This window comes from Heteronotia binoei, chromosome 9, assembly GCF_032191835.1.
Source record: "Heteronotia binoei isolate CCM8104 ecotype False Entrance Well chromosome 9, APGP_CSIRO_Hbin_v1, whole genome shotgun sequence".
Classification (NCBI taxonomy): Eukaryota; Metazoa; Chordata; class Lepidosauria; order Squamata; family Gekkonidae; genus Heteronotia; species Heteronotia binoei.
Genome location: NC_083231.1, coordinates 59,922,307 through 59,945,490, shown reverse-complemented (window position 1 = coordinate 59,945,490; position 23,184 = coordinate 59,922,307). Strand labels below are relative to the sequence as shown.

The 23,184-nt window shown below is 40.8% G+C and overlaps 1 protein-coding gene across 2 annotated transcripts in view; it reads right to left on the bottom strand.

Annotated features, from left to right (window-relative positions):
* The window catches only part of TTC29 (tetratricopeptide repeat domain 29), a 113,390-nt gene extending 108,986 nt beyond the window's left edge, over positions 1–4,404 (bottom strand). For both annotated transcript variants that reach the window (XM_060246672.1, XM_060246673.1), the window contains exon 1: positions 4,273–4,404. In XM_060246672.1, the coding sequence (XP_060102655.1) occupies positions 4,273–4,361 (89 nt within the window). In that variant the 5' untranslated portion in view covers positions 4,362–4,404. The remainder of the gene's footprint in view (positions 1–4,272) is intronic.
* Between the last annotated feature and the right edge of the window lie 18,780 nt (positions 4,405–23,184).

Genomic DNA, 23,184 nt, shown 5'->3' with positions numbered 1-23,184 from the left:
ATATTTTATAAAGATGGTACAAGTATCATTTTAACTTTTTGGTCTGTAGATATTCCAGATCTTTATTTTTTGTATAAGGTATACATGACTTTAGCAGAAGATTTCAGAGAATTCCACCCTCAAAGCAGATACAACAATCCACGTTCTGAAGAGTTTAGGGTGTGGATTTAGATTTTCTCTTCTTCTTTAAATGTTTAACTCATGTGTGCTAATCACAACTGCGCATTGCTATAATGCAAGAAGATGATACATACACAGGCATCAGGAATATAATAGTCAATTTGTACTTAGCTGTTAATCAAAAATATATTGACACTCAATGCAAAGTCCTTAACTATAAAAATTAAAGACACATTCTAATAATAAACTTCTTCAAAGAAAACCAACTGATGTCAACTGACAAAGCCCTTATATCTTTGATAAAAAGTGAACTTGGAAAACAATTCAGGATGTATTCACATATTGTTTTTCAAGTATACCTAAAAACTCCCAAAACTGAAATTTTGTGAATTTCTATTCCTTTTGAACAATAGGGAAATTATGGTGAGAGATATCTAGGGCACCTTTGAACATACGTATAAAAAAAATTGCTTGAAGATATTCATTTGATGGCATCTAGTGATGGTAACTTTGGCTAAAATTTCTGGACAAACAGGTGTTGAAAATGTGGTGACAAGATTTGTTAAATTTATGGAGGAATTGTGGTTTACTTTTTAAACTTTGGGCTTCAGTTAATTAGTGAGTTATAAGCATAATAGAACAAGACACGTTTTTGGACTGACTCCTCAATTTTATTTCTTTAATCTGATTTCAGGAGATATATACCAGAAAAACGTAGCTCCAGTAAAACAATTAATTATTGCAACCAGAATATGGAAACAAAAAAAAGATACCAACAAAGTATCAACAGCTAGTTAAAGTTTGAGATGTGATAATTATGAATAAAATTATAGTTTTTAAATATACCGTATATACTCGAGTATAAGCCGAATTTTGGGCAGAAAAACCCCCTCCTCGACTTATACTTGAGTCAGTGGTGTAGGGAGGGGGGGGCGGGGAGGGCGGGTCACCCCAGGTCTGGGGTGTCTGGGGGGCCCCCGCACATCGTCTCGCTGCGGAAGAGGGCCCCATGGCCGAGCTCGCTTCTCCAGCCCTCTGGTCACCGCCTCCTCGTCGCCCGGCTCCTCTGGCGCCATCCGCGGGGGCTGGCGGGGTCCTCCCTGCCGGGGACCATCGGCGGAACCGGCCGCCGACCCTTCCCAGCCGCAGCCGCTCCTGGCTGGACCCCTGTTCGCAGTGGCTCCTCAGGTGCTGGAGGCGGCAGATCTGGCTCGGGCTGGCCGGGCACCGTCGTCGTTTCTTCCTCGTCTTCCTTCTGCCTCGACGGCAGCCTCCTCGCTCCCTCGCCGCAACTGCTCCTGCGGTGGCTTCGGCGAGCGGAGGATCATGTGCAGCCCAGTGGAGCGGCGCCTGGCCGGGTTGCGGGAGTTGCTGTCGGCGCGGCCGGGCGAGGGGACCGCGGGCGACCCGGGGCTGGAGGTGCTCCTCGACCTGCTGCTGTGCGTCCACCAGGAATGCAGCGGCGCCCCCCTGCGGCGGGAGCGGAACGTGCAGCAGTTCCTGGCCTGGGGTGAGTGAAGCGGCGACCAAGCGCCACCCTGCAGGGCGGGCGAGCAAGAGGGCTTCTGCACATGTCTAGAGTGCTTGCTTTCAGTTCCGAAAAGTCTCTGCTGCGGGCGTTGGAGCTGGCAGGCAAGTCTGGGGAAAGGCGGGGAGCACGCTGAACATGTATAAAAAGAACAGGAAATCTACCTATCTATCCCGAACCGGATTCAGAACTTAAAGCTAGGGAGGAGAGTTTCAGCCTAAAAATTTAGTTTCAATTATAGGGAACTGAGATGGGAGATTCCTGGAGTTTGGGGAGGGGACCCCAGTGGGTTATAATAATGCCATAGAGTCCAGCCTCCAAAGCAGCTGTTTTATTCAGGAAAACATCTCTTGGGTTTGGTGCATAGGCGGGAGCCGCGGGAGCACCAGCCACGGAGTAAAACAATTCACTGTATAGGGTATATGAAAGGTACCATAGGTTTACCAGTAACTGCTGCGTTTCCCACCCTCGGCTTATACTCGAGTCAATAAGTTTTCCCAGATTTTTGGGGTAAAATTAGAAGCCTCGGCTTATATTCGGGTCGGCTTATACTCGAGTATATACGGTATATTGTTGATAAATATTGGTCAAGTCAAAAATTGAAGTGTGGTTACCTTTCCTTGAACACTGGAATTATCGGTATTCTAATTATAATGCAAAAGCAGAGATGTTACAGCAGGAGTGCCAAATGACTGGCCATGGGCTTTAATTGGGCCCCAGGGGCTCTTTTCTCCCCCCTTCTGTCCTCACCCATTGAAGCCCTGAGGTTGCCTTCCCAGCTCCTCCTTCTTTGTCTTTGCAGGCTGAAACAGGAAGCAATTCTGGGTTTGCAAAGCTACAAAGAAAATGTGGAATGGTCTTTCCATTAATGTCTCCGTGCCAAGATAGACTACTCTGGAAGCAATCTATCTGGGCAGAGACCTTAATGGAAAATCCATTCTGTGTTCTCCTTGCAGCTTTGTTTGGGTTGCAATGTATTTTAATGGAATGGAGCTCAGTTTCACTTTTCAGCATTTATATGGCCAGTTAGAAGCTGTTGCTTGCTGGAGTTGTGTGGCCTTGCAAATAAAGGGCTGATGCTCTGAGTCAGTGTGACTCTGCTGAATGGACCTTAGAACTGGTGCCTACTATGAATGCTCTAACCTGGGAACCCACAGCCAAAGGGGAATATTATACTGAAGAGCCACTACCAGTCTGAGTAGACCTGGGGGAGGGGGAGGGGGAGAAGCTTGCAATGCCCAGCCATTTCATGGTTTCCTAAGCCCAGAGCATTTTATATTTTTGATTTATATTTCAGTATCTGCTGTGATCCTTGCGCTTTTTCTTGATGTTTCATTTTAAAAATTGCATTACCCAATCCCACTATTTCCCACTATTTCCCCACCTTTCCATTTTAAATAAAACATTGGAAACATTTTAAGCAAGTTTGTATTTTAAGTTTGACACCCGTTTTAGGCTAGGTCAGTTAATGATCTAATTACAATTAGGTAAAATAGGATTAAACAGTAAACTGGCATAACTGATGTTTTAACTTCTGGCTATCTCACTAAACTTTGATAATCTGGTAATTTATTATCTTCCTCTTACCTCATTATGGCCTTCTTACCTTACTGAAATAATTGTTAGAAACTGTTTTCCAAGACTGATTATCAGAGAATGGAAGTTTAGTAAATTTAGTAAATTTTTGTAGATGTTACATAAATAGGATTAAAAGGCCTTATTTCAATTATATTGACTGAAAAATTTCACAAAAGACTCAATCTGCTGTTACTCTGCTTGATTCCATTTCATAATGTAATATATACAAGAGTATAGGTATACAATTTTTATTAAAAAGGAAAAAAAGATCACCCACAAAATAGAAACTGAGCAACAACTGAAAATAAAGTTTTATTTGCAAGCATATGCATATAAATGTATACATCAGGGAGGCACATGGGCTACAGCACCCTGACACATGTATTTTCAACTGCAAACCCAGGTCTGTTACTGAATAATATGCAAGAAGATTCTTGAATCACAACTCAGTTCATCTTCAGCCTCTCTCACTATTCCACAATGGGATGAATGTTTTTGTTTTATTTATTTTTAATTATTTGGAGGCACTACATTGCTAGGAAGCAGACTTAACTAACCTGAAAAATCAGGGATGTAGCATATTTACACACATCAGTTTTATGTGCATGGTGCATTATACTAGATTTGCTTTATCACTGATATAGGAGCACAGTAAATAAAATGTAGTTGGGACATGCTTTGATCGTTTAGAAAGACTTCAAGCGTAGCTTTCTGAGAAATATGTAGGAAAAGGCTAAGAAATCTTGAGACTAAAATATACTATTTAAAATATGCATGTTTACAAAGCAGCTTCTCATTCAAAGGAAGAGAACATCATTTTAATCTGTTCTCATTTTAAGCTAAAACTACCACCACTCCCCCTCCAAAAAAACAGTAAATACTCTGTCCTGTGTTTTATCTATTATACACAACTATCATTCGTATGAGAAGATAAGCAATTATTGCAAACAATGTGACAAAACTAGACATTAACATTATTTGTTTTTTAAAAAAATATATTAAAATGATCAGTTAATTGAAAGAAGAGAGACACAAGTTATTCATACCTTGCAAGGGTTGGTGAAGGGCATCTAATCTCTTCCATATTTGGATGCTCTTTGGGGCTTTGTATTGGCACGGATGGTAATATGTTCATATTGAACTAAATAAATGAATACAGAATAGTTTGAGTAATTCCTATCAGACACTTTCTTTAGATATTAAATTCAAGTGTGTTATCTATGTAAAATTACGCCAAAGCTATTCAAGACCTTGCCTAAAGAAATTTGCAGCATTTTTAGACACTATGAAACTGACCACATTAGACATTTGCTTTAGTAAATTCACACTAGGACAGCTTTGTATTATGCTTACTCTGCACCTGCTTAACAGGGTATGCAATGTGGTAATTTGAAACTACTGGCCAAGTCTTGAATGAATCAACATGCTGTGAAATAAATATCATGTAAAAATATTCCCACAATATACCTTAAATAGTCCTTAAAAATTAGGATCAATGACCCCAGAGAAAAAGAAAAAACTGGTAAAACTAGGTTTTGCATCTTCTCCAGCTGTAAACTCCTCAGTGAGATCAGTTGCCTGTGGTATTTCATGCTTCTCTTCATGCTGTAATTTTTTTTTAATAAAAGTGCAGTTTATACATTGACAAAATAGGAGTCAATTTGCACCTTTAAGATCAACTTAGTTTTTATTCAGAACGTAAGCTTTCGTGTACTCTCTAAGCACACTCTCTAATGCATTCTGAGCCACTGACTATCAGCTACATGTGGCTTTGCTCACTGTACCGGATTCCTTGTCTGATGAAGTGTGCTTAGAGAGTATCTATTTACTTATTTTTTTATAACAGTCATAGACTAGCAAACAATTAATAAAAGTCCAATTCATAACCAATAAAAGGTGATATAAATATACAATAATTATTATACACTAAAATATGATACCACCTAAAATATACATAAAATACGAATAAAGACTTTAAGACACCGACACTGAAGATGTAAAATTAGTGTTAAAACCAAGGATGAACTAAAAACCCTGTCTAGACCTCTTTGTTTCTTCCCTTAATAAATAATTATTTATTCACTGCCTAAGCCAGCATTTAAAGCAGTAAAATCATACAAAATTAAAATTGATTGTCCAATCATACATAAAAGGTATAAAATACTATTATAAAACTACAAATACAACAAAACATGGCAGTTACAGTCAACAGATTGGCAAAGGTTTAGCCTTTAGTTTTCCTTATTCTTGTGGCAAGCCAGCCAAATTTTGCTAATTCGTATGTAACCTCAGGGTTCCTATCGCTAATAAGATTCTTAAGGAGTTGCAATTTTTGGCTACTGGTAAAAGGTACGGCTGTGGAAAATGGAAGTACTTCTCGATGATCATTATAAGCCTCATAGTCAAATATGACATGGACCAGAGATTCGATACCATCATTGCAGCAGCAGGGACATAATCGTTCTTGGAACGGCACCTTTTTGTATCTCCCCTCCACCACCACTGAAGGAGGAACGTCCCACCTCATAAGAGTAAACGTTCTCCTGTATTCATTGTTTGTTAAGCGTATAGGTAGGGCATTGGAGTCACCCTGTTGATTGATTCTGTCAGAGCTCGCCATTTGGTTGTGCTATTGAGGTCGTTTTGTCTGACAACATCCAATATTCTCTGTTTCACTATCTCCCTAGCATTATCATAAGTGAGAGAACTGAGATATTGTTTGGAAAGGTCGTAATAATGAATTCTGTCCTCTATGGCCCTAATCCATCTTGGGACCAAGGTATCTTGCAGAATTAAACTGATCAAGCCCTTAGGAAAAAACATGTTTCAACCAGAACTGGATGGCCAAATCCAAAGCCTCGCTTCTATTGTAATCATGCCAGTTTCTATTCTAATTAATGCATTTGGAATGCCCTTGGGTACCTGGAGAACCGTTCTTTAACATTTTGATTGAACACTCCCTAGTTTTTTGTAGTTTGTAGTGATGTTGATTGGGGCACCAAATGTTAGCTGGCAGAGGGATTTAGCCTTAAACAATCTAAGGGCCGCAATTATGCATTTACCCCCTTTGCCCCAGTAAAATTTTTGAATAGCCCTCACACTCCTTTTGGCATTTGAGGTAATCATGTTTATATTGGTGGTTCTTCTTCCATTCGCTTGAAACATGACCCCCAGGTACTTAAAGCATGAAACTTGTTCAATGGGAATAGAATTTAAGTACCAATGGTGTGATCTGGGTGTCTTTTTGCCAAAGGCCATTACTTTGGTTTTAGCGTAGGAACTACATGAAAGCTTATGTTCTGAATAAAACTAAGTTGGTCTTAAAGATACACTTGACTCCTGTTTTGTTCTACCACTTCAGACCAACACGACTGACTACTTGGATCCATATACACTGACAGTTTTGTGGTTGTTTGTTTTTTACTACGAACTGCAGTAAAATAAAACTTAAACTGGCAAATAAGATGAAAAATCAAAACTCCCTTAATTTTCACACATTAACCCCCTGTGGTGTTCTTGCTACTGCTCTATCACTTTACTCCCAAAGGAAAATACATAATGAAGGACTGGCTATTTTCTTTGCAGCTAGTGGCATATCTTCGAAGCTTGTATGGTTTACTTCAAGATCATCTCATCTCATACCAGAATAGTAAAGTACTCTTGAGCAAATGCTGTGGATATAAAAGTTTCCATTTTTTTTCTTTTTTAAAAATCAGGTGAATCTGAAGTACTTGCAGACTTAATACTAAATTTAGTTATATTCACTATACTCAAAAATAATGCCTGAAAGAGTTTTGTACAGATGTTATTGCACAGAGATACAAGAAACTAATGTTTTGTAAAGAAGCACTTAAAATTAATATTTAAACTTTTAACAAAAAAGTTTAAAGAAGTAAATAAAGGATACCAACAGTAGACACTGGCATAACCATAACAAGTATGAAAAGAAAATTAATCAGAAGAATTCAGTTCTGACTTAATTTTTTTACTGTGTTCTTCATGTATTTTTGATAACAGAAGATTTGTAAATAATTAGTAATACTATATATTTTAACAAAAACTGAGCTTAAATACTTGTATTAACCAATCTTAAAACTGAGGCTTATTAATGTCAAGTCAAGTTTATTACGATCCAAGATCAGAATTCAGACCCAAAGGCATCAGCAAACATTTACCTTGGTTCCATATCTTAAATACACTAGATACACTAAATATAAAGTGCAATACTGGGTTAAAATACGAACATTGGGTTGTATGCTTCTATCTAATTAAACATGCCTGAGCACTACATACACTAAATATAAAGTGCAATACTGGGTTAAAATACGAACACTGGGTTGTATGCTTCTATCTAATTAAACATGCCTGAGCACAAAATCTGGCTAATTCAAGAATTGGTTTGTTACAACAACCTCGAAGAATGAGAGAAATATAAAACTGATTAGTTCTACCTGGGAAATTGCATAAAATTGGAGATATATATATTTATATAAAATATTTTGATAAGGTTGATGATATAATGAAACATGCTCCATTATCTCTATCATATCTGAGTAGCATGGGCAGAGATGCTTCACCTAAGGAATTTAAGCAAATCTTCCATCAAGAAGGATAGATAACTCTGCAGTGTTTAGGGTATTCCAGCATATAGAGGTAAGTGGGTGGGGCAAAGTTATGATTGCAATTCTCAACAGCCAGGACAGGATGTGCTTTAACTCTGTCCAATTGAAGGGAGACAAAGGCTTATTAATGAAATGGGATTGCATATAATTATTAACTTTATTATATCCAGAGCTATGGTAAACTATTAGTTCTGGAATACTGAAGAGTTGCTATGACAATAGGACAGGAACTGAATACTATAATTAGTCTTATACAAACATGAGCTTTATTTCTTTTAAGCAGAACCCCCCCCCCCCCCAAAGACAAAGCTGTCTAGCTTGTCATTTTGTTCATAAATGCTAATAGGACTTTTTTTTGTCAGAGTACTGTGTTCTTTTCCCCACGTACTCAGCTTACACTCCCCACCATTAAAGTTACAGCTGCCACTTCCTTCATTTTACATGACTATGATCTGAGCGTATTAGCAGCAGGAGCACCCTTATTTTTAAATTTGGTTTAATGTAGGTATTGTAAGCCCTGCTGGCAGGCCTCAAGGCACAAACTTTTAATGGAGGCAGAAACATAGCATCGCAAAACTGGAGAGAGGATTCTCTAATTTGTTATAGATATTGCAATACACACAAGAACAGACAAGTTGATAAAATACGGGATCAACTACAGCCGACAGATAACAGGTAAAACTGGGGAGTTTGGAATATGAACTTCTTCAGTTTGGAACTGTTAAACCAAGTATGAGCTGAGACAAACCTCTGTAAAGTTTCAGTTCAGCTTGTAATTGATTTGGCCCTGGCCAAAGTTCTATCTCCACCCCCTCCTACAACTTCCGCTTTCCAGTGAAACTCCTGTTGGCAGCAACAAGAAGTGTTGTTGCAGCTGCAGTCTTCAATAAGCCTTACTAATGATCCAGAAACCTGAAAAATTACAGTTTCCATGAATTCTGGTGCCCAGGTCACTATGCCTACACAGTTCCAGGACCTAATTAAGGCTGCTGTAATAATCCTTCCTGTTACTGCTGCCACTGCCAAGTACATTTTAGAAAAGGGAAGCAAGGAAAAGTGGAGCTCATGAGAGGTCTGACAGGGCTTCCAGGTCTCACAGTGTTTTCAAAGACACCCCTGGAACTTAAAGCATAGAACAAGAGCTTGAAACGAGACCAAGATAAAACAAGTTAATCTGGGCCCAATCTGAACTGTGCTCAAGTAAGTTTCTTATAAACACAGCTATTTTGAATAAAGCTTGCTATGACCAATCTGAAAGAGAATACGTAATTTATATAAATTAGGCTTCTCTGATAGGGGAAAATCTTCTGTGTACTAACAAAGTAGGAGAAACTTCTAGACTTATTGCTAAGATTGTGAATGCACTGATCGGCAACTGTATAGTGCCATCAATGAGACTGCGATAAAAAAGCTCAATTGAAATTAAAGCACTTTCGTTGATTCCACATATGGATCAGAAAGCAAGAACATAAAACAAAGTCACCACATTAAATCAGCTTTAATTTGCTCTATGTGCCAACTATGAGCACATGCAGCAACAGCATGTTTAGCATTTTATCAAACATTCAGAATCATTTTCACCTATAATGTGAAATTGTAATGTGATGATGCACATAAGCTCACAATAGGTTAAGAGTCACTTGCTGCTCTCATCAGGTCTTAGAAACTTCTTAGCAGATGTTATTCAAAGAATGTGTTGTAATAAACCCAAAATGATCAATACTTACAGCTTTGAAGGATACAACTATCTGAAACTTGTTTTGTTACAATGTCTAAAAAGAAACAAATTACAACACTTTTCAAATAAAACCAAAGCTTTTTCATTTTGGCAACAAGCAAACACTGTTAAAATGCCATTATGATAACTATGATATGGGTAGAAGGAGGAAATGTCTGCTCCATGAGGACTCGTACACTGCAATTTATGCAGAGACACATCACCCCCCCCCCCGCCCCCACAGAAACTCTTATCCGTCATACACACAGAAGTAGACATTCAGTGTTTACTGAATTCATGCTACAGCATAACACTTTGTTGGGAATAATTTTTAGCCAGATTCATTGAATAGCAAGAGTCAAGTCCAGTAGCACCTTAAAGATCAACACAATTTCCTGGGTATAAATCAGGCATGACAAAAGGAGCTTGTCTCTCGAAAGCTTATACTCTGAAAATCCTATTTGTATTTAAAGTGCTACTGAACTTTAAAGTTGCTCTTCTGCTGCAGCCCAGTATGGCTACCCACATGAAACTAGATTCAATGAATGCACATGATTAACCAGAGAGGGATTCATACCTCAACAGCAACTTCTAGTTGGTAAAAAACTCCACAAGATATCACACTGCTGCTCTTGTAGGAGTGAAAAGATTAGTATCCAAGTGCAAGGCTGGCCACCTAGCAGAAGCACAAGCTGTTGCTTTTATTTTTATGATGATTGGAAAATTCAAAATTGTTTGTCATCAAGACAGTATTATTACAAAAATTTTTTGAAGTTTTCTTTGGGTTATAATTCAGTAAAAATTTGTAAGTAGAAAGCCACTACCACTAACAAAAATTTTTTAAATACAATAAATGAATTCCAGGTGTTGAATTCTCTCAGAAACAAAACATGAAATGCCACCCATTTTTCGGAAAAAATGTTTCATACTAAAGAGAAATGTGACTTTTCAAGTTTGTGCACTGTAGAAAACACAAAGAAATTTATTTTTGTTGTATTCTCCAACAAATTTTTTTTCTTCATTCCATGCTTCACTTGTTGATTTCCTATACACAAAACCTTTTTAATTTCCCTCTTTTGTCATATAGCTGGAGACCATTGTGTTAGAGCTCTACCATGGCACCTCTCACAGCACAAATGTGTACGTAAAGTGCCATCAAGTCGCAGCCAATTTATGGCAAATCCAGCACAGAGTTTTCAAGGCAAGAGAGAAGTGGAGATGATATGCCATTGTCTTCCTCTGCAGAGTCCTCTCTGGTTGTCTCCCTTCTAAGTACCAACCCTGCTTAGCTTCCAGGATCAAACAACAATGACTGTCTATACCATGCCACTTTCACTTCCCTTCCCCTCCCAACAAATAAATACATAGAAATTAGAGGGGTAGCTGCATGAACTCAGTAAGTCACGACAGCTAATGCAAACGAACTCTTGTAATATCTTAAAGCTTAGCAGATTTATTGTGGCATAAACTTTTGTGGACTACTGAACAATTTATCAGATGAACCTAATGAAATGGGTTCAAGTCCACAAAGTTTATGCCACAATAAATCTGTTAGTCTCCAAGACTCCTTTTTGAATGTAGTTTCAATGGGAAGTACTTTGTTTGCTATTTCAAATACTAAACAACTATAGAACTCTGATGAAGCTCCGGCTATTCAGTCAGAGACAGTAGCTGTGTTTTCATCCCCCCCCCCCCCCACACCCTTGTGCTCATGAACACTCAGCTTCTGGTGATTAAACCCCTTCTCTACTGCTGTGTTTTATACATTTCAGAGGGTCAGCTCCCATTTATAGTGAAGCATAATTGACATCTGGCAAAGGATCCTTGCAGAGCTTAAATGTGTCTGACTGGTTCTGCTGTGGTCTCTGCTGAGTGAACCAGAAAGAGAAGCACACTGGCAATCTAACTTCTGTGGATGGACAACGGAAGCATTTCCTACATTTCGCAGGGCTACTACAGACAAGGGGCTCTTCTCTTCTTTTGATGGGTGCCAAAAATCAATACCTAGGATTCAGAACTACTCTTTAAACAAGGGCAGTCAGGTATTTCAAACAGGAAGAAACGGCTCACGTGGAGGGTAATTGTCCTGCATTCTTACCTCTCTTTCCTGCTATTCCGCCCCACAGCTCTACCCCACTTTTTTGACCTCTTAGGAACTGAAAAAGAAAAAAAGGCTGTGAGGAAGAAAGGCGCTGTAGTGCAGACCACGCCCCCCCCCCCGTAACACACACACACACCAGAATTCACCCACCAGCCTGAAAGCCTTGTTTAAACGCAGAGACGGAAGCACTTGCAGCGAGAGGAGCTGTAAGGGCATTTTTGCACTTTCACCGGGCTGAAGCTAATTTCAAACAGCGCCGACGGACTGGGCCCACACAGGGGAGCCGCCCACCCCCTCAGCATCCCTCTTCAGGCGCACTCCGCCGCTCTCCTCCTCAAGCTGTCACCCCATCCGCAAACTTAGTTGAGAATAAGAGTCGCAACCATAAATCTTAGGACACCTTAGCGACAGACTAACCCATTTAGCTTGGCATAAGCGTTTGGGCGCCAAGCGCGTGTCTCCTCGGGAGTCAATTCCGTGGACTTCCGGGAGAGAGAAGAGCGCCACCCGCTGACTGACCCCCGAGCGGAACCGAGGAGTTTCTCGCGAAGGGGCTCTGCTTAATTCAGCCTGTGTACACTCTCTCGGGGCCCACCCCACGCCCTCCGCCGCCAGCCCCCAAAGGAAGAGGCGATTCTACCCACAGCAGACCGTCGCCGCGTCCTCCCTTTCCCTCCAGGCCTCGGGAGAAAGGACGCCCTGTCGTCACCATAGAAACCAGGGCAGCGACAGCGAAGCTGCCAAGGCGGCCGCTCCGCCCCCCACACGCCCTTCTTTGCTGGCCGCGCGGGAAGAAGCCTCCTTCCCGCCAATGGCCGCCTGGCATCTTGCACTATGCGACTCCATTTGCGGCAGTTGTCGGGAACATCTTCGGTTCTGCCCCTGCGCTGCCCGTTTGGAGTCTCGTGGGGTGTGAGGGAGGTCTTGTTTCGAAGGGGCCTCCGTCGCCCACAAGGAAGGAAACCCTGCTGCAGACGGTCGCGGCTCCACAGCCAGCGGCGTTAACTCAGTCAGATAGAGGTTCACCCACGTCGAAGATGAAGGCAGTAAGTGCGGGCAACGGTCATAAACCCTAGAGTCGCCAGACTTTATAAACTGGAGTGCTGGAGCAAACATAAAGGTTCAACAAACTATTGGAAACGCATAGGATTTCAAGGCGCATATATGATCCCTGAGGAGTCCATGCAATCCAAGTCTATATGCGTGATTTATGTATGGAAGCAAACTGCTGAACTCATCGGAACTTCTAGTTAAGTAAATGCAAAGAATGAGTGCATTTTAATCAAATTAGCAAAGGGGACCCAAGGTGGCTTAATAGTCAAAATCATGCTTTTCTCAAGATGGGTAGATCTGTTGTAGTTTGCAATCCAAGATGGAAGAGGTATAGATCTGTTGCAATCCAAGATTTGAAGAGGTGTAGTTTGCAATCTAAAGAACCGCCGATACATCTAAAAAGATCGGTAGATTTATCTTATGAGGAAGCGAGCATGCTTGTGTTTGCTATGCATGTGAAGAATTCATCATATTGTGAAGGCAAACAACCAGGTGGGATGGATCATTGGTTTTCAGTGAGCTTGGTGGCCATGTTTGTATGCTACAACCATTTTCATTTAACAAAATTTCCACTTTAAAAAAACCCAGAGTTCAATTTTTATTAACAAAGGAAGAATGCTAATTAGTGCATTCTCAATAAATATAATGCACTTTGCACCACTGGACAAGTAAGATAAGGAAGTGTGTGGCAGACTGTCTTCTTTATACACCTTTGCATGGATGTCAGCGTTCGAAGGCAAAGCTAAGAAGCATAACTTAAAAGTTTAATGAAAAGTTCCCTTTAGCAATTAGAATATAAATTCCTGTTGTGTTTCACGATCTTTCCTTAGAATTTTTAAAACCCACATGGAGTATGAATGCTGCCATGGCTCCGGCACAGATAGTTTGCAAAAGCAAAACTTTGCTACTCCATCACACAAATCCTGGAAAGCTGCATTACTGGAATTATATTCCAGGGTCCAGCTCTAGGCCAAGATGCCTACAGCTAAATTGGGGACTTCCCCAATGCTGCCTGCAGGGACCCCTATACCTCAAGCAGCTACCATTGACTTGGTCAGAATACCCAGAACCAGCACTTTTTTTTGAGCAGGAATGCAGTTCTGACTGGCTTGGTACCAGGGGGTGTGGCCTAATATTCAAATAAATTACTGCTGTGCCTTTTCTACAAAAAAGCCCTGTGTGACACAATGGTGACATCAGGGGGTGTGGCCTAATATACAAATAAGTTCCTGCTGGGCTTTTTCTACAAAAGCCAAGACACATAGCTTTTTCTTCCCTGCCCAAGACACATAGCTGCAGCTACTGGACATGAACCTTACTACCTGCCTCCTGGGCACCAGAGTTTCAGGCACCAGACAGCTGATAACAATCTTCTAGCACTGGGAACAACAAAGATGATGCCCTGGAAGAGCAAGCCTTAGAGTCCATGAAACCAGCAAGCAAGCAAGCATTGAAGCAGCCAGCAGACACCCAACTGTGATGGCCTGGGCAGAGCATGGGTGGGGCCCAGTAATGCCAAAACCTGAGTGGAGTCAAGTAGAAAGGGACCTGGCTGAAGACCTCCCAGGAATTGGCCAGTGAGAGAAAAAGGGAGGGCTTTCAAGAATGGGGTTAAGAGACTGAAGGGAGTGGAGTTCCAATCCCTGGGCCAGATAGCATCTCAAGCTATAGGGGTGGGCCTGGGGCTAATTGGTGGGGGTGGGGATGAAATATAAATAGCTCCATAACCAGGCAAAGGAAGTATAATTCTGCCTAGACAAAGCCAGTGCTCCAGGAATGGGAGAGGAGTTGGTTGGTACAACCCTTCCCCTCCCTCTGTTTCTATTCTGAAGCCTGGTAATGTAACTGGCTCAGTGGCTGAGAAGTAGTGTTGACATGGAAGGAGTCGCACAATGGCAAATGTCGATGTGGTAGTGTTTGTCCCATAGTTATTAGGATATGGCACAGCTTTCATTCAGCCATCTCTTCAAGTAAACAGGCTGGTTTTCTGTTGACTGATTACTGAGGCAGCCTGTTTACATTTATCTAAACATACACACTAAAGTAGACTGTCTCTTCTTTGTAATGATACGTGTATTTTCTATTGAACAATCCTCAAAAATGTCTCCACATTGTATGTTTTTTTTAATCTCTGCTTGAGGGATGTGATGATGACAGTAGTGCCAATGAAGATCAAATACACTTCCTGCACAGGACAACTGAAGGAAACTTTAGCCTGCTTTTCATTAATATGCTTTGATATACTGCATCAATGTCATGTGTCCTGTCAGAGTCACATTTAACCCAAAAAATCTCATACTTCCAAAACTTTTATTACATTTTTAACACCAGGGCTGCAATCATAAAGCTAATTCATAAACTTTAACTGCATTTGTTTGGGGTTTGGCTTATAGAAATCAGTTTTGGGGTAAGACCTAGAGAACCTCTTGTTGAGGGTGAAAGAGGAGAGCACAAAAGTAGGCTTGAAACTCAACATCAAAAAAACTAAGATCATGGCATCCGGCCCCATCACACCGTGGCAAATAGGAGGGGAAGGCATGGAAATAGTGATAGACTTCACATTTCTGGGATCCAAGATCACTGCAGATGGTGACTGTAGCCATGAAATTAAACAAAGTTTGCTCCTTGGGAGAACAGCTATGGCGAACCTGGGCAGTATAATAAAAAGTAGCGACATCAGCCTGCCAACAAAAGTCTGTGTAGTCAAAGCGATGGTATTCCCAGTAGTAATGTATGGCTATGAGAGCTGGACCATAAGGAAGGCCGAGTGCAGAAGAATAGATGCTTTCGAGCTGTGGTGCTGGAGAAGAATCTTGAGAGTCCCTTAGACTGCAAGAAGATCAAATCAGTCAGTCCTAATCAACCCAGACTGTTCCCTGGAAGGTCAAATGCTGAAGCTGAAGCTCCAATACTTTGGCCACCCAATGAGAAGGGAGCACTCACAGGAGAAGATCCTGATGTTGGGAAAGACGGAAGGCAAAGAAGAAGGGGGCAGCAAATGATGAGATGGCTGGACAGTGTTACCGATGTAACAAACATGAATTTGAGCAGAGTTTGGAGGATCGTGGAAGACAGGAGGGCCTGGCGTGACTTTGTCCATGGGGTTGCAAAGAGTCAGACTTGACTGTGCGGCTGATAACAACAAAAAAGTTAAGCTTACAGCTGCTGCAACAGGGCTCAGTAAAATGCAAAGTAGGCTGTTATGATTCGTATTCTTAAGTGCCTATTTGATTGTCCATCATGTTCAATGAAGCTTACAAGTTACATAGAAAAAAAGATTTAGAAAACAGTGCACTAGCAGGTTCTTTGGCATATTAGAAGGGGATACAATTGTGTTATATTTGGATTTTTGTGCTACTGCTACATACTATCTCAGTTTTCCATACTGACTCCTTTTTCCACTCTAGATCTTGTTAGGGTAATATACTTGCTGGTTAGGTGCTTTGTCTCCCATCTATCTTTTTTTGAGATTTACTTTCCAAAATAGAGAACTGTGTATACATCAGACAATGATTCCCGTTTTATCCCCACACTTGTGTTTTGGCTGTACTTGTGTAGGGGACATAGATGTTGGGTAACATAGGATGAATACCATGCTGAAGACAGCTAAGATTAGTCGTGAACAGAGGTTAGGAATTGATTCATACCTACCAAACCCCATCAAAGCAGACACACAGTTGTGAAACCATCCAAATGTTTACTGAAGAGCATCAGAAATGGAGTTCTGAAAGCAAGTCAAATGAATGGGTTTGCTGTCTTGTTTTGCAAGGTTTCTGTGCCTTTAAAAGTTACAATGACAGACAGTTGAATCACAGGCAGAACTTTGCCTGTCACTGCATGCCTATGATGGGTATAACTGTGCTGGTCATAGAACTGTCAATTAAGCATTGGAGCAGGAACTGTGGAGTAACAGCATACAGCAGCTAGATGTTTTTATAGAATTTGCTTTATTTCAGAATGTACATGTTGAGCACAGGCAGAGACACAGAGGCACCCCTGCAGAGCAACAGATTTGGCATCCCACATTAAATGCTCAGGGAGAGAACAGAGATCTTACACCTGCCAGATATTTCCTCAGCCGTGGTGGTTTTCTTCACTCTTATAAGCTGCACCTTCTTAAACAGACACCCACCTACACCTACCCCTCCAGCTAAAAGAGAAACCTGCCTCTTGCAAACCTAACGGGCACATGTCCAAAAACAATTAAAGCCCATTAAGGGGATCTGGCCAGAGCCTTTAACAGGTATTAACATTTCCTTTGTCTTGTGGTACAGACTGATCCCACACTTATTACAATATCTAGCAATATTAGAAATAGGGGGGGTGGGTCTAAACTATGAAGTGTCTGATGATGGGGAAAGTAGCATGGAATTATTTTATGTTGGAGATGGGGAAAGTAGCATGGAATTATTTTCCAATGGGTCCCAAAAGTATATTATGCTCAGAAATGAGACCCATTTTAAAAGTTTTTTAGTATCATTGTCCTAGGAAGATAAATTAGTAGGTCAAGGTAATATGAAAATGAGATGAAGGTATTTCATATAGTAGCAGCAGCCTATTCATCCTATTTCCATATATTCATGCATTGTCTATATCTCACTATATGGATATCTAGATACGTTCATATTAACTATTGAGTTTGGCTACAACTTAAGTAAAAGTTTTCATTTAACACTGATGATTCAGCTGATACAAATATAGGCCATATTCACAACTATTGAAAGTTATACCAAATTATAAGGGGAAACTACATGAACTAAAATAAATCAAGCATTGAAGATACAGTTTGTGCTAGTACAAAAGTAGTGAGCTTGTGTAGACGAGTATCTCTTTCTGTAAGGGCAGTTGTTATCTGTCTTTCCTGAGCATGAAAGACCTGGAGTTCTTCACTGCCTCAGGCAAGTGAATTTGAAGGTCTTCTTCATGAGTGAATGAAAGATAATCAGAATATAGGCCAAGATAAAATTCATTTGGCGTACTTTATGGGTTCTTTGTGGTTTGGGTTTGTTCGGGGGGGGGGGGGAGTGTTAGCCAGAGTTCTTAAGAATAATGCTCTTTTATCACACAGTTTTGCCTTCAGTACAATTGGAATATGTCAGTTATAAATAGCTTTAGAATTAGATAATGGTGATTTTTAAAACAAAGTGTAAACTGAACAGTGTTTTTGAATCCAATCTCAGCAGAAGAGTTTAGAGAAAAGAGTAAGACTAGGGACAGTAAATTAAAGTAAGAATAGGAAGCGAGTAGGATACAGGAAAAAAGGAAATACTTAGCAACAGAGAGGCAGGGCCAGTGCTAGGGTTTTTGGTGCCCTAAGCAAGCTGCCCATTAGCGCCCCCCCCAAAAAAAATAAAAAACAGAATTGTAGGAGAAATGAAGAAACTTGAAACTTTACATTTTTAATTTACAGTTTATTTTAATTTTTTTTAAAAGTGAGATTAAGCATTAAAAAATTGTGAGAGTACTAGATCCTTTTAGCTGGAGGTACTAGGGCCAAGACATGACCTTTTCTACTTGATCCTTTTAGTTGGAGGTGCCAGTGACAAGACCTTGTGCATGCGAGAAACATGCTCTACCACTGAGCTATGGCTCCCACCCCATGGCTCTGTCAAAGTAGAGTAGGAAGGATGAGTGGCAGCATACAACTTCAACAGGAGCCAATTTTTAGAAACTAATTGGCTCTTCTTTAGCTTTTACAATTGGTTAATTTATCCCTGCCGGGCTCCAAGGAGCACACTGCACACTGCACAAGCAAAACCAGCTGGGCAGCGTCTGTGCTCCATGGAGCCTGCTTTCCATTGGGGAAGGCAGGCTCCAAGGAGCACACACACTGCACGTGGGGAGAGGTGGTGCCTGGCGGCTGCCTACTTAACCTACTCCCATGCAGAGAGGAGACAGACCTAAAATGGATGGGGACATTTTAGCCCTTTTTATGTGTTAAGTTGATGCCTACCAGAACCCAGCAACCATGTTTCAATTCTCTTGATATGTGTGGTTCCCGTGCTGTCTGACCAAGGGCCCTGCATCAATTTTGCATGCAGGAGTGCTTTGGTATATGCAGACTGCTGGATTTTCTTGGATTCTGGTTAATGCACACCAAAGCTGTACATACATACAAAATATGTGGAATTTTCCTCTTTGGACAACATGGCAGCTGTGCATATAGGGAGTATCACAGATAGCACTTGCTCCCAATATATGTGGCTGCCAAGTTCCGGATACATGTGACCACAGCATCTCAAAAGAGCTTTTGTTGGGAGATTATCTGTATTCCTATCCTTCCTCTTGGTATTCCATTCACCATGTGTGAATCAGATAGAAAAAATGGGCTGGGTGGGTGTTGTGACAGTATACTCACAAGCACTGTGTACCAGCAACTTTTTGTTGGTGCTTTCTCAAGTCTTGAGAGAATTGGTAGAAATCAGTGCAACCTTATATATGAGTACTGGGACTTTTGTTTTTAACAGAACACTGGATAAAACAACAAAGACCACATGTCTTCTGTACCTATTGTATAATACTTCTGTCTGCTCTAAGACTGTGAGATGGCACAAATGTTAGATATGGTACTATATTTGTTTTAGATATATTACCTATGTCATTACTTAGATATTGGAGGGGGAAAAAGTCTATTCTGAGGACTCAACAAATTAGCTACTAAAATTCTAAAAGACGACATTTCAGCATTTCCTACAAGTGACAAGCCTCTTTTATTAATTGTAGCTGATTAGCCACGAGGCAAACATTTAATTAAACCTTGAGAGACAATAAAGTGGCACATAAATTATCCATTCAGGAGTACAAAGGTCTTTACATTTCATTAGACATAGTTTAACCAATAATTACACATCTTAAGCTCAATTTGTATTTTAGCAGGATTGAAGACTGCTTATCCCCATGTGAGTCTCCTGTTGTTGTTTTGTCAGTCATTTATTTTTTGATGCTTTTTGACTTGTGTTTACTCTGTCACTTATTCATGCTATTTCCCCAATTATCACAACTGTCAGTCAAATCACAACTGTCAGTCACCCTGATTAACATTTGACTCCAAAATATTTTCCCATTCTCCCCCCCCCCCAATTGTTACCAAATTTCAAATGTACTCTGAAGGTGCAATCTTAGATGATTTAGGTATTTTCAAAAAGTTTTTGATGTATTAAACTTCGTTGTTCTCTGGATCTCTGCTATAAAGGCACAGATACTTTCTTTCAAATAAAGACTGTTACTAACTGCAAGAGAACTAAAATTAATACACAAATGGAAAGCCAATGTGAAGTAGTAGTTAACAGTGGATTCCCCACTCCTTGACATGAAAGCTGTTGGATGACCTTGGGCCTCTCAGAATTCATAGTTCTCTCAGAATTCTCTCAGGTCCACCTTCCTCATGAGGTGCCTGTCGGGAGAGGAGGGAAGGAGATTATAAGCTTTGAGACTTCTTAAAGTAGAGAAAGCGGGGTATAAAAACCTCTTCATATTTGAATGTGGTCTTCTAATAGACTTTCTCATGTGGTTAGATGCAGAGGAAGTATTCTTCAGTACTAAAAACATACAACGGGATTGTAATGTACGATATACTACTACCAGTGTTCCCTCTAAGCTGAGTTAGCATGAGCTAGCTCACAGATTTTTAGCCTCCAGTTCACACATTTTTGTCTTAGCTCAGGAACTATGACCCTAGAGCACAATAATTTATGCAGTAGCTCACAACTTTAATACCAGTAGCTCACAAAGTAGAATTTTTGCTCACAAAACATTGACTACCACGATATCACTCTAACTCAGGAAATCTAAAGTACCTTTCCATGTGCTAAGATGATGCAGGAGACTGCCCCGTGAAAGTACACAATTCCAATTACATGGGTCCCAAAAGCATAGATGGACAGTTTTTCTGTGAGAAGAGCATGAATGGTTTTCTATAGATGTAAAATAAACCAAAACCAGTAAAAAAGGTAGGTGAAGAAAAGTGACCAACCAAAAGGGAAATCAGTGAAGACGCCATGGGACAATTAGAGTACCTAGCAAAAGCAGTAACTGGGACTTTTGATCTGATGTCTTTGATGGGAAATCAAGACATTGGACTTCCATCACTTAGATTTTGGGCTGAGGATCCTGGGCTTTGCTCCAGCCCTGGAATTCTTTCCTGCCCCATCCAAGAAAAAAAGTCTAATATAGCAGAAAGGTGACATATTAATAGAAAGCTTCACACACTCAACTTGCACAATAAATCCAGAGTAGATATTTTATATGGTTGTGTTCTCTATAATTTTTATTAGTGCACCCATCTTCCAGATTCTGTGTTAAACATAGAAGGTACCTACTGGCATCTACTGGCAAATCAGTCATGGAAGTTTTTAACAGGATGCAGATATTTCCATGATTGTTCCACATACGGTTAATTCACTTAACAGAGGTAAAGCAAATGTATGATTTCAGGTCAATTCTCTTTTAAAACTGTTTTTGTGAATGGGTTAACTGTGTGTCTGTTGTCCCACCACTATGTACTGGGAATTATTCAAAAATAAAACTTGTATCTGTTACCTAGCCTGTAGTGCTAGAATATTGGGACTTTTAAAAAGGGTTTAATTTTTTATGTTTGAAGTTGATAGCAAGGGTCATATAGAAATCAATTATCAAATAAAAGCAAGCAGCCAAAAGCAAAAAAACACACCCCTATTCAAAATCTGAATACAAAATATTTGTAGTAGTAGTTCTGAAGTTAAATGTAGGTTGCTCCAATTGTATACAAAGATGGCAAATGAAACCTAGCTGCTGTGAAGCACTCACATTCATATATAATTGAAATACTCAAGAGTAAAACACTCAAGCACAGTAGATGACAACTGATAAAAACAAGGGAAGGACTTTCAAACAAGATACAAAACTCTGGGGATTATGAGAATTTCTAACACAGACTGAAGGCCCTTCAACAGCTACATCTAAATTACCACCTAATAAAAAAAAAAACCTGAACTATTGAAGCTAATGGATGTTCTTCAGAATGTACTAGAAGAGCTTCATGCCAATTCAGAGACACAGATAACAAAGCTTTAGCTTTTATCTTCTGCCACTAGGTTCAAGAAGGGACAGAATCAGCCAGCCAAGCATTGGCAACTGATGGGAGGTTCAGGGGGGCAGGGAAACACCAATTGCTGTCAATTTGATACCACAAGGACACAAACTATAGTGTTTTAGTGGAATCCTAAAACAGCAGGCTACTGCAATAACATAATTTCCAGGTTTATACCAGAAATGTCTCACCATTGGAACAACAGTGTCTCTCCCCCCCGCCCTTCACTGCTCTATCAAACAGCAGCAGGTGTCTGGGGCTGCCAGTGCAAGGTCTCTAGCTAGGGATGCAGATGCCAACAAAAAGAATTGGAGGGAGGGAAAGAAAAGAGATGGAGGAAAACCAGAGTTTTTGCAAAATGCTAGACTGCCAGTTCCCAATTTTGACCTAGATTGATGTAGTGCTTAAGAACTAGGGTTGTCAATCCTCAGATGGCGGGGGGATCCTCTGGTATGGAGCCCCTCTCACTGCTTCAGAGCTCTCAGTAAGTAGGGGGAAATGACTACAGGGTGCCCTTCTCCATGGCAGGAATAACCCCCCACAACAGGCAAGAAGCAAGAAATAAATGTGACATGCCTACATAACCAGGAAGTGATTTAGGCATGTTGGTGACATCAGGGGCAATGCTCTGGTTTTTGGCAAAACTGTATGGTAGAATTAGCTTCAAACCATAGAGTTTTACCCCAAACCCAGAGTGTCTCTTCCCTCCCCCCCCCCCCCCCCCCCATTACTGATGTGCCTATGTCACTTTCTGCTGTTGTAAGTACATCACATTTATTTCCTGCTTCTTCCTTGTGTCAGTTATATGTAAAGGTAACAGTTTTTAGCACATGCTGGGAAAGTGAAACTGAACTGCCAGGTAGATCATCTAAGTGACAGATGGTGGCTGGTTGCCAAATTGCATCAGCCTGGGCAATGTCAGCATAACTCAGCAGGAAGCTGATTGGTTACCTGGCTGGACCTTATGTATAAATGTACAAAGACACTTTACTGTGTGTGGGATTTGTATGGTGGAGAGCAGTGGAGCACTTTGTCGGATTGGAGAGTGAGAGGTGTAAATAAATTGTATATAGTGGTTTTAACACTACTGTGTGCAAGCCTTCATTCTTTGCGTCACTAAAGACCACCCTCCTAAGCACGGGTGCATCAACAGGGTTATGGGCCCAGCACGCTTCCGCTGTGCCTGTAAGCTCTGAGAGAGGTGGTGAAGAAGGACGCTGAGGTGCTCCAGAGGCTGTCGTGGAGGTGAGACCAGCAGTGGCTGAACGTTGGAGGCTGAGCAGGATGACTACAGCAGCAGCTACCGTGCTGGTGGATAAACTGACTACCACCAACTACAATACCTGGTCGTTGAGGCTAGAGCATTTCCTGAAGCGAGAGGGGCTATGGGACTGTGTG